The sequence below is a fragment of the Oncorhynchus clarkii genome, chromosome 1 (genome assembly GCF_045791955.1).
Source record: "Oncorhynchus clarkii lewisi isolate Uvic-CL-2024 chromosome 1, UVic_Ocla_1.0, whole genome shotgun sequence".
NCBI lineage: Eukaryota > Metazoa > Chordata > Actinopteri > Salmoniformes > Salmonidae > Oncorhynchus > Oncorhynchus clarkii.
The window spans coordinates 1,600,390-1,613,303 of NC_092147.1; the positions used below are offsets into that span (position 1 = coordinate 1,600,390).

At 43.3% G+C, this 12,914-nt stretch overlaps 1 protein-coding gene across 2 annotated transcripts in view; it reads left to right on the forward strand.

Annotated features, from left to right (window-relative positions):
* The window catches only part of LOC139412646 (cytoplasmic FMR1-interacting protein 1 homolog), a 114,888-nt gene extending 102,152 nt beyond the window's left edge, over positions 1 to 12,736 (forward strand). For both annotated transcript variants that reach the window (XM_071159415.1, XM_071159339.1), the window contains exons 18-20: positions 6,988 to 7,084; positions 7,783 to 7,859; positions 12,590 to 12,736. In XM_071159415.1, the coding sequence (XP_071015516.1) occupies positions 6,988 to 7,084; positions 7,783 to 7,859; positions 12,590 to 12,710 (295 nt within the window). In that variant the 3' untranslated portion in view covers positions 12,711 to 12,736. The remainder of the gene's footprint in view (positions 1 to 6,987; positions 7,085 to 7,782; positions 7,860 to 12,589) is intronic.
* Positions 12,737 to 12,914: the final 178 nt, after the last annotated feature.

Below are 12,914 nucleotides of genomic sequence, written 5' to 3' on the forward strand. Positions count from 1 at the left end.
GTACAGGTTAGTAATGAGGCTTTATACAAGAGCTACCGGTACCGAGTCAATGTGTGGGAGTACAGGTTAGTAATGAGGCTATATACAAGGGCTACCGGTACCGAGTCAATGTGTGGGAGTACAGGTTAGTAATGAGGCTATGTACAAGGGCTACCGGTACCGAGTCAATGTGTGGGAGTACAGGTTAGTAACGAGGCTATATACAAGGGCTACCGGTACCGAGTCAATGTGTGGGAGTACAGGTTAGTAATGAGGCTATATACAAGGGCTACCGGTACCGAGTCAATGTGTGGGAGTACATGTTAGTAATGAGGCTATATACAAGGGCTACCGGTACCGAGTCAATGTGTGGGAGTACAGGTTAGTAATGAGGCTATATACAAGGGCTACCGGTACCGAGTCAATGTGTGGGAGTACAGGTTAGTAATGAGGCTATATACAAGGGCTACCGGTACCGAGTCAATGTGTGGGAGTACAGGTTAGTAATGAGGCTATATACAAGGGCTACCGGTACCGAGTCAATGTGTGGGAGTACAGGTTAGTAATGAGGCTATATACAAGGGCTACCGGTACCGAGTCAATGTGTGGGAGTACAGGTTAGTAATGAGGCTATATACAAGGGCTACCGGTACCGAGTCAATGTGTGGGAGTACAGGTTAGTAATGAGGCTATATACAAGGGCTACCGGTACCGAGTCAATGTGTGGGAGTACAGGTTAGTAATGAGGCTATATACAAGGGCTACCGGTACCGAGTCAATGTGTGGGAGTACAGGTTAGTAATGAGGCTATATACAAGGGCTACCGGTACCGAGTCAATGTGTGGGAGTACAGGTTAGTAATGAGGCTATATACAAGGGCTACCGGTACCGAGTCAATGTGTGGGAGTACAGGTTAGTAATGAGGCTATATACAAGGGCTACCGGTACCGAGTCAATGTGTGGGAGTACAGGTTAGTAATGAGGCTATGTACAAGGGCTACCGGTACCGAGTCAATGTGTGGGAGTACAGGTTAGTAATGAGGCTATGTACAAGGGCTACCGGTACCGAGTCAATGTGTGGGAGTACAGGTTAGTAATGAGGCTATGTACAAGGGCTACCGGTACCGAGTCAATGTGTGGGAGTACAGGTTAGTAATGAGGCTATGTACAAGGGCTACCGGTACCGAGTCAATGTGTGGGAGTACAGGTTAGTAATGAGGCTATGTACAAGGGCTACCGGTACCGAGTCAATGTGTGGGAGTACAGGTTAGTAATGAGGCTATATACAAGGGCTACCGGTACCGAGTCAATGTGTGGGAGTACAGGTTAGTAATGAGGCTATATACAAGGGCTACCGGTACCGAGTCAATGTGTGGGAGTACAGGTTAGTAATGAGGCTATATACAAGGGCTACCGGTACCGAGTCAATGTGTGGGAGTACAGGTTAGTAATGAGGCTATATACAAGGGCTACCGGTACCGAGTCAATGTGTGGGAGTACAGGTTAGTAATGAGGCTATATACAAGGGCTACCGGTACCGAGTCAATGTGTGGGAGTACAGGTTAGTAATGAGGCTATATACAAGGGCTACCGGTACCGAGTCAATGTGTGGGAGTACAGGTTAGTAATGAGGCTATATACAAGGGCTACCGGTACCGAGTCAATGTGTGGGAGTACAGGTTAGTAATGAGGCTATATACAAGGGCTACCGGTACCGAGTCAATGTGTGGGAGTACAGGTTAGTAATGAGGCTATGTACAAGGGCTACCGGTACCGAGTCAATGTGTGGGAGTACAGGTTAGTAATGAGGCTATGTACAAGGGCTACCGGTACCGAGTCAATGTGTGGGAGTACAGGTTAGTAATGAGGCTATATACAAGGGCTACCGGTACCGAGTCAATGTGTGGGAGTACAGGTTAGTAATGAGGCTATGTACAAGGGCTACCGGTACCGAGTCAATGTGTGGGAGTACAGGTTAGTAATGAGGCTATATACAAGGGCTACCGGTACCGAGTCAATGTGTGGGAGTACAGGTTAGTAATGAGGCTATATACAAGGGCTACCGGTACCGAGTCAATGTGTGGGAGTACAGGTTAGTAATGAGGCTATGTACAAGGGCTACCGGTACCGAGTCAATGTGTGGGAGTACAGGTTAGTAATGAGGCTATGTACAAGGGCTACCGGTACCGAGTCAATGTGTGGGAGTACAGGTTAGTAATGAGGCTATATACAAGGGCTACCGGTACCGAGTCAATGTGTGGGAGTACAGGTTAGTAATGAGGCTATATACAAGGGCTACCGGTACCGAGTCAATGTGTGGGAGTACAGGTTAGTAATGAGGCTATATACAAGGGCTACCGGTACCGAGTCAATGTGTGGGAGTACAGGTTAGTAATGAGGCTATGTACAAGGGCTACCGGTACCGAGTCAATGTGTGGGAGTACAGGTTAGTAATGAGGCTATGTACAAGGGCTACCGGTACCGAGTCAATGTGTGGGAGTACAGGTTAGTAATGAGGCTATGTACAAGGGCTACCGGTACCGAGTCAATGTGTGGGAGTACAGGTTAGTAATGAGGCTATGTACAAGGGCTACCGGTACCGAGTCAATGTGTGGGAGTACAGGTTAGTAATGAGGCTATGTACAAGGGCTACCGGTACCGAGTCAATGTGTGGGAGTACAGGTTAGTAATGAGGCTATATACAAGGGCTACCGGTACCGAGTCAATGTGTGGGAGTACAGGTTAGTAATGAGGCTATATACAAGGGCTACCGGTACCGAGTCAATGTGTGGGAGTACAGGTTAGTAATGAGGCTATATACAAGGGCTACCGGTACCGAGTCAATGTGTGGGAGTACAGGTTAGTAATGAGGCTATATACAAGGGCTACCGGTACCGAGTCAATGTGTGGGAGTACAGGTTAGTAATGAGGCTATATACAAGGGCTACCGGTACCGAGTCAATGTGTGGGAGTACAGGTTAGTAATGAGGCTATATACAAGGGCTACCGGTACCGAGTCAATGTGTGGGAGTACAGGTTAGTAATGAGGCTATATACAAGGGCTACCGGTACCGAGTCAATGTGTGGGAGTACAGGTTAGTAATGAGGCTATGTACAAGGGCTACCGGTACCGAGTCAATGTGTGGGAGTACAGGTTAGTAATGAGGCTATGTACAAGGGCTACCGGTACCGAGTCAATGTGTGGGAGTACAGGTTAGTAATGAGGCTATGTACAAGGGCTACCGGTACCGAGTCAATGTGTGGGAGTACAGGTTAGTAATGAGGCTATGTACAAGGGCTACCGGTACCGAGTCAATGTGTGGGAGTACAGGTTAGTAATGAGGCTATATACAAGGGCTACCGGTACCGAGTCAATGTGTGGGAGTACAGGTTAGTAATGAGGCTATATACAAGGGCTACCGGTACCGAGTCAATGTGTGGGAGTACAGGTTAGTAATGAGGCTATATACAAGGGCTACCGGTACCGAGTCAATGTGTGGGAGTACAGGTTAGTAATGAGGCTATATACAAGGGCTACCGGTACCGAGTCAATGTGTGGGAGTACAGGTTAGTAATGAGGCTATATACAAGGGCTACCGGTACCGAGTCAATGTGTGGGAGTACAGGTTAGTAATGAGGCTATATACAAGGGCTACCGGTACCGAGTCAATGTGTGGGAGTACAGGTTAGTAATGAGGCTATATACAAGGGCTACCGGTACCGAGTCAATGTGTGGGAGTACAGGTTAGTAATGAGGCTATATACAAGGGCTACCGGTACCGAGTCAATGTGTGGGAGTACAGGTTAGTAATGAGGCTATATACAAGGGCTACCGGTACCGAGTCAATGTGTGGGAGTACAGGTTAGTAATGAGGCTATATACAAGGGCTACCGGTACCGAGTCAATGTGTGGGAGTACAGGTTAGTAATGAGGCTATATACAAGGGCTACCGGTACCGAGTCAATGTGTGGGAGTACAGGTTAGTAATGAGGCTATATACAAGGGCTACCGGTACCGAGTCAATGTGTGGGAGTACAGGTTAGTAATGAGGCTATGTACAAGGGCTACCGGTACCGAGTCAATGTGTGGGAGTACAGGTTAGTAATGAGGCTATGTACAAGGGCTACCGGTACCGAGTCAATGTGTGGGAGTACAGGTTAGTAATGAGGCTATGTACAAGGGCTACCGGTACCGAGTCAATGTGTGGGAGTACAGGTTAGTAATGAGGCTATGTACAAGGGCTACCGGTACCGAGTCAATGTGTGGGAGTACAGGTTAGTAATGAGGCTATGTACAAGGGCTACCGGTACCGAGTCAATGTGTGGGAGTACAGGTTAGTAATGAGGCTATGTACAAGGGCTACCGGTACCGAGTCAATGTGTGGGAGTACAGGTTAGTAATGAGGCTATGTACAAGGGCTACCGGTACCGAGTCAATGTGTGGGAGTACAGGTTAGTAATGAGGCTATGTACAAGGGCTACCGGTACCGAGTCAATGTGTGGGAGTACAGGTTAGTAATGAGGCTATGTACAAGGGCTACCGGTACCGAGTCAATGTGTGGGAGTACAGGTTAGTAATGAGGCTATGTACAAGGGCTACCGGTACCGAGTCAATGTGTGGGAGTACAGGTTAGTAATGAGGCTATGTACAAGGGCTACCGGTACCGAGTCAATGTGTGGGAGTACAGGTTAGTAATGAGGCTATGTACAAGGGCTACCGGTACCGAGTCAATGTGTGGGAGTACAGGTTAGTAATGAGGCTATGTACAAGGGCTACCGGTACCGAGTCAATGTGTGGGAGTACAGGTTAGTAATGAGGCTATGTACAAGGGCTACCGGTACCGAGTCAATGTGTGGGAGTACAGGTTAGTAATGAGGCTATGTACAAGGGCTACCGGTACCGAGTCAATGTGTGGGAGTACAGGTTAGTAATGAGGCTATGTACAAGGGCTACCGGTACCGAGTCAATGTGTGGGAGTACAGGTTAGTAATGAGGCTATATACAAGGGCTACCGGTACCGAGTCAATGTGTGGGAGTACAGGTTAGTAATGAGGCTATATACAAGGGCTACCGGTACCGAGTCAATGTGTGGGAGTACAGGTTAGTAATGAGGCTATATACAAGGGCTACCGGTACCGAGTCAATGTGTGGGAGTACAGGTTAGTAATGAGGCTATATACAAGGGCTACCGGTACCGAGTCAATGTGTGGGAGTACAGGTTAGTAATGAGGCTATATACAAGGGCTACCGGTACCGAGTCAATGTGTGGGAGTACAGGTTAGTAATGAGGCTATATACAAGGGCTACCGGTACCGAGTCAATGTGTGGGAGTACAGGTTAGTAATGAGGCTATATACAAGGGCTACCGGTACCGAGTCAATGTGTGGGAGTACAGGTTAGTAATGAGGCTATATACAAGGGCTACCGGTACCGAGTCAATGTGTGGGAGTACAGGTTAGTAATGAGGCTATATACAAGGGCTACCGGTACCGAGTCAATGTGTGGGAGTACAGGTTAGTAATGAGGCTATATACAAGGGCTACCGGTACCGAGTCAATGTGTGGGAGTACAGGTTAGTAATGAGGCTATATACAAGGGCTACCGGTACCGAGTCAATGTGTGGGAGTACAGGTTAGTAATGAGGCTATATACAAGGGCTACCGGTACCGAGTCAATGTGTGGGAGTACAGGTTAGTAATGAGGCTATATACAAGGGCTACCGGTACCGAGTCAATGTGTGGGAGTACAGGTTAGTAATGAGGCTATATACAAGGGCTACCGGTACCGAGTCAATGTGTGGGAGTACAGGTTAGTAATGAGGCTATATACAAGGGCTACCGGTACCGAGTCAATGTGTGGGAGTACAGGTTAGTAATGAGGCTATATACAAGGGCTACCGGTACCGAGTCAATGTGTGGGAGTACAGGTTAGTAATGAGGCTATATACAAGGGCTACCGGTACCGAGTCAATGTGTGGGAGTACAGGTTAGTAATGAGGCTATATACAAGGGCTACCGGTATCGAGTCAATGTGTGGGAGTACAGGTTAGTAATGAGGCTATATACAAGGGCTACCGGTACCGAGTCAATGTGTGGGAGTACAGGTTAGTAATGAGGCTATATACAAGGGCTACCGGTACCGAGTCAATGTGTGGGAGTACAGGTTAGTAATGAGGCTATATACAAGGGCTACCGGTACCGAGTCAATGTGTGGGAGTACAGGTTAGTAATGAGGCTATATACAAGGGCTACCGGTACCGAGTCAATGTGTGGGAGTACAGGTTAGTAATGAGGCTATATACAAGGGCTACCGGTACCGAGTCAATGTGTGGGAGTACAGGTTAGTAATGAGGCTATATACAAGGGCTACCGGTACCGAGTCAATGTGTGGGAGTACAGGTTAGTAATGAGGCTATATACAAGGGCTACCGGTACCGAGTCAATGTGTGGGAGTACAGGTTAGTAATGAGGCTATATACAAGGGCTACCGGTACCGAGTCAATGTGTGGGAGTACAGGTTAGTAATGAGGCTATATACAAGGGCTACCGGTACCGAGTCAATGTGTGGGAGTACAGGTTAGTCGAGGTCATTTGTACATGTAGGTAGAGGTAAAGTGACTATGCGTAGATAATAAATAGCAAGTAGCAGCAGTGTAAAGACAAAGGGGGGTCAATGTAAATGGTCCGCGTGGCCATTTGATTAAATGTTCAGCAGTCATATGGCTTGGGGGTAGAATCTGTTAAGGAGCTCCTGCCCTCTTCACGACTGTCTTGGTGTGTTTGGACCATGATAGTTTGTTGGTGATCTGGACACCAAGGAACTTGAAACTCTCGACCCGCTCCACTACAGCCCCGTCGATGAGACTGGGGGCCTGCTCGGCCCTCTTTTTCCTGTAGTCCATGATCATCTCCTTTGTCTTGATCACGTTGAGGAAGAGGTTGTCTGACAAAATCTATGTCCTGTCCTCTCTCATTGCTACAAAATGAAATGTATTTTTCGTCCTCCAGGTATGTGCTGTATCCTCTGGACCTCTATAATGACAGTGCCCACTACGCCCTGACCAAGTTCAAGAAGCAGTTCCTCTATGATGAGATAGAAGCAGAGGTAACTAGTTCACCATTAGACTAGTGATCACTACAGCAGAGGTAACTAGTTCACCATTAGACTAGTCATCACTACAGCAGAGGTAACTAGTTCACCATTAGACTAGTCATCACTACAGCAGAGGTAACTAGTTCACCATTAGACTAGTCATCACTACAGCAGAGGTAACTAGTTCACCATTAGACTAGTCATCACTACAGCAGAGGTATGTAGTTCACCATTAGACTAGTCATCAATACAGCAGAGGTAACTAGTTCACCATTAGACTAGTGATCACTACAGCAGAGGTAACTAGTTCACCATTAGACTAGTCATCACTACAGCAGAGGTATGTAGTTCACCATTAGACTAGTCATCAATACAGCAGAGGTAACTAGTTCACCATTAGACTAGTGATCACTACAGCAGAGGTAACTAGTTCACCATTAGACTAGTCATCACTACAGCAGAGGTATGTAGTTCACCATTAGACTAGTCATCACTACAGCAGAGGTAACTAGTTCACCATTAGACTAGTCATCAATACAGCAGAGGTAACTAGTTCACCATTAGACTAGTCATCACTACAGCAGAGGTAACTAGTTCACCATTAGACTAGTCATCACTACAGCAGAGGTAACTAGTTCACCATTAGACTAGTCATCACTACATGAGTCTTGATCATTAATGCCCATGTCTTTGTTCCTTGATTCTTGCAGGTCAACCTGTGTTTTGATCAGTTTGTCTACAAGCTGGCTGATCAGATATTTGCCTACTACAAGATTCTAGCTGGAAGGTACGTGGACTATATCAACGAGAGGTCGACTAGTAACCTAAATACTAGAGGTCGACTAGTAACCTAAATACTAGAGGTCGAGTAGTAACCTAAAACAGAAACAATCATTTTGAAAACAAGACGTTTATTCTTTCAGTGAAATAAGGAACCGTTCCGTATTTTATCTAACGGGTGGCATCCCTAAGTCTAAATATTCCTGTTACATTGCACAACCTTCAATGTTGTGTCATAATTACGTAAAATTCTGGCAAATTAGTTCGCAATGAGCCAGGCTTCCCAAATTAGACCGCCCAAACTGTTGCATATACCCTGACTCTGCGTGCAATGAACGCAAGAGAAGTGACACCATTTCACCTGGTTAATATTGCCTGCTAACCTGGATTTCTTTTAGCTAAATATGCAGGTTTAAAAATATATACTTCTGTGTATTGATTTTAAGAAAGGCATTGATGTTTATGGTTAGGTACATTGATGTTTATGGTTAGGTTCATTGATGTTAATGGTTAGGTACATTGATGTTTATGGTTAGGTACATTGATGTTAATGGTTAGGTACATTGGTGTTTATGGTTAGGTACATTGGTGTTTATGGTTAGGTACATTGGTGTTTATGGTTAGGTACATTGATGGTTAGGTACATTGATGGTTAGGTACATTGATGGTTAGGTACATTGATGTTTATGGTTAGGTACATTGGTGTTTATGGTTAGGTACATTGATGTTAATGGTTAGGTACATTGATGTTTATGGTTAGGTACATTGATGTTTATGGTTAGGTACATTGATGGTTAGGTACATTGATGTTTATGGTTAGGTACATTGGTGTTTATGGTTAGGTACATTGATGGTTAGGTACATTGATGGTTAGGTACATTGATGGTTAGGTACATTGATGGTTAGGTACATTGATGGTTAGGTACATTGATGTTTATGGTTAGGTACATTGATGTTTATGGTTAGGTACATTGGTGTTTATGGTTAGGTACATTGGTGTTTATGGTTAGGTACATTGATGTTTATGGTTAGGTACATTGGTGTTTATGGTTAGGTACATTGGTGTTTATGGTTAGGTACATTGATGGTTAGGTACATTGATGTTTATGGTTAGGTTCATTGGTGTTTATGGTTAGGTACATTGGTGTTTATGGTTAGGTACATTGATGTTTATGGTTAGGTACATTGGTGTTTATGGTTAGGTACATTGGTGTTTATGGTTAGGTACATTGATGTTTATGGTTAGGTACATTGGTGTTTATGGTTAGGTACATTGGTGTTTATGGTTAGGTACATTGATGGTTAGGTACATTGATGTTTATGGTTAGGTTCATTGGTGTTTATGGTTAGGTACATTGATGGTTAGGTACATTGATGGTTAGGTACATTGATGGTTAGGTACATTGATGGTTAGGTACATTGATGTTTATGGTTAGGTACATTGATGTTAATGGTTAGGTACATTGATGGTTGGGTACATTGATGTTTATGGTTAGGTACATTGATGTTTATGGTTAGGTACATTGGTGTTGATGGTTAGGTACATTGATGTTAATGGTTAGGTACATTGATGTTTATGGTTAGGTACATTGGTGTTAATGGTTAGGTACATTGATGTTAATGGTTAGGTACATTGATGTTTATGGTTAGGTACATTGATGTTAATGGTTAGGTACATTGATGTTAATGGTTAGGTACATTGATGTTTATGGTTAGGTACATTGATGGTTAGGTACATTGGTGGTTAGGTACATTGGTGTTGATGGTTAGGTACATTGATGGTTGGGTACATTGGTGTTTATGGTTAGGTACATTGATGTTAATGGTTAGGTACATTGGTGTTGATGGTAGGTACATTGGTGTTTATGGTTAGGTACATTGATGTTAATGGTTAGGTACATTGATGGTTAGGTACATTGATGGTTAGGTACATTGATGGTTAGGTACATTGGTGTTGATGGTTAGGTACATTGATGTTAATGGTTAGGTACATTGATGGTTAGGTACATTGATGTTTATGGTTAGGTACATTGATGTTTATGGTTAGGTACATTGATGGTTAGGTACATTGGTGTTTATGGTTAGGTACATTGATGGTTAGGTACATTGGTGTTTATGGTTAGGTACATTGATGTTAATGGTTAGGTACATTGGTGTTTATGGTTAGGTACATTGATGTTAATGGTTAGGTACATTGATGGTTAGGTACATTGGTGTTTATGGTTAGGTACATTGGTGTTGATGGTTAGGTACATTGGTGTTGATGGTTAGGTACATTGGTGTTTATGGTTAGGTACATTGATGTTTATGGTTAGGTACATTGATGTTTATGGTTAGGTTCATTGATGTTTATGGTTAGGTACATTGATGTTTATGGTTAGGTACATTGGTGTTTATGGTTAGGTACATTGATGTTTATGGTTGGGTACATTGATGGTTAGGTACATTGATGTTTATGGTTAGGTACATTGATGTTTATGGTTAGGTACATTGATGGTTAGGTACATTGATGTTTATGGTTAGGTTCATTGATGTTTATGGTTAGGTTCATTGGTGTTTATGGTTAGGTACATTGGTGTTGATGGTTAGGTGCATTGGTGTTTATGGTTAGGTACATTGGTGTTTATGGTTAGGTACATTGGTGTTTATGGTTAGGTACATTGATGTTTATGGTTAGGTACATTGGTGTTTATGGTTAGGTACATTGATGGTTAGGTACATTGATGTTTATGGTTAGGTACATTGGTGTTTATGGTTAGGTACATTGATGTTTATGGTTAGGTTCATTGATGTTTATGGTTAGGTTCATTGGTGTTTATGGTTAGGTACATTGATGGTTAGGTACATTGATGTTTATGGTTAGGTACATTGATGTTTATGGTTAGGTACATTGGTGTTTATGGTTAGGTACATTGATGGTTAGGTACATTGATGTTTATGGTTAGGTACATTGGTGTTTATGGTTAGGTACATTGATGTTTATGGTTAGGTTCATTGATGTTTATGGTTAGGTTCATTGGTGTTTATGGTTAGGTACATTGATGGTTAGGTACATTGATGTTTATGGTTAGGTACATTGGTGTTTATGGTTAGGTACATTGATGTTAATGGTTAGGTTCATTGGTGTTTAGGGTTAGGTACATTGATGGTTAGGTTCATTGGTGTTTAGGGTTAGGTACATTGATGGTTAGGTACATTGATGTTAATGGTTAGGTACATTGATGGTTGGGTACATTGGTGTTGATGGTTAGGTTCATTGGTGTTTAGGGTTAGGTACATTGATGGTTAGGTACATTGATGTTAATGGTTATGTACATTGATGGTTGGGTACATTGGTGTTTATGGTTAGGTACATTGATGTTAATGGTTAGGTACATTGATGGTTAGGTACATTGATGTTTATGGTTGGGTACATTGATGTTAATGGTTAGGTACATTGATGGTTAGGTACATTGATGTTTATGGTTAGGTACATTGATGTTAATGGTTAGGTACATTGGTGTTAATGGTTAGGTACATTGATGTTTATGGTTGGGTACATTGATGTTTATGGTTAGGTACATTGATGTTATGGTTAGGTACATTGATGGTTATGGTTAGGTACATTGATGTTTATGGTTAGGTACATCGATGGTTAGGTACATTGATGTTTATGGTTAGGTACATTGATGTTATGGTTAGGTACATTGGTGTTAATGGTTAGGTACATTGGTGTTTATGGTTAGGTACATTGATGTTAATGGTTAGGTACATTGGTGATTATGGTTAGGTACATTGATGTTTATGGTTAGGTACATTGATGTTTATGGTGAGGTACATTGATGGTTAGGTACATTGATGTTAATGGTTAGGTACATTGATGTTTATGGTTAGGTACATTGATGTTAATGGTTAGGTACATTGATGTTTATGGTTAGGTACATTGATGGTTAGGTACATTGATGGTTAGGTACATTGATGGTTAGGTACATTGATGTTAATGGTTAGGTACATTGATGTTTATGGTTAGGTACATTGATGTTTATGGTTAGGTACATTGATGTTTATGGTTAGGTACATTCGCACAACGATTGCGCTTTTGTTAAATCATCCTCCGTTTGACGAAGTAGGCTGTGATTCGATGATAAATTAACAGGCACCGCATTGATTATATGCAACGCAGGACAAGCTAGTTAACCTAGTAATATCATCAACCATGTGTAGTTAACTAGTGATTATGTTAAGATTGATTGTTTTTAATAAGATAAGTTTAATGCTAGCTAGCAACCTACCTTGGCTCCTTGCTGCACTCGCGTAACAGGTAGTCAGCCTGCCACACAGTCTCCTCGTGGATTGCAATGTAATCAGCCATAATCGGCGTCCAAAAAGGCTGATTACCGATTGTTATGAAAACTTGAAATCTGCCCTAATTAATTGGCCGATTAGTCTGTCGACCTCTAGTATCAACTGTTGAAAAACAAGCACTTGAATCGCTCAGAGACAAGAAGGGCCTCTAACTGTTTAGTCCACCAGCCACTGTCAGGTAGATCTTCTTACATTGTTATTGAAAATGTTTGGGCCGGAAACTAAAAAACAAACACAATTGATGAGCATTCTTTGTAAAGTTTCTATAAAATAGACATTCTTACCCGCCAATGCCAAAATTGGCCCACATTTGGCGAGTGGCGGATGTTAATTTTCTGGAGGCGAGACTCTGATAGGAACATGTGTCAGATAAAATCTTGATTCCTTCCTCAGTCTGTTGCTGGACAAGCGTCTGAGAGCGGACTGTAAGAACCAGGGAGCCAACATCCCCTGGCCTGCGTCCAACCGTTACGAGACCCTGCTGAAACAACGCCATGTACAGGTAACCCTCTGATCCTTGACCCCTAACCCTCCAACCGCTACGAGACCCTGCTGAAACAACGCCATGTACAGGTAACCCTCTGATCCCTGACCCCTAACCCTCCAACCGCTACGAGACCCTGCTGAAACAACGCCATGTACAGGTAACCCTCTGACCCCTCACCCCTAACCCTCCAACCGCTACGAGACCCTGCTGAAACAACGCCATGTACAGGTA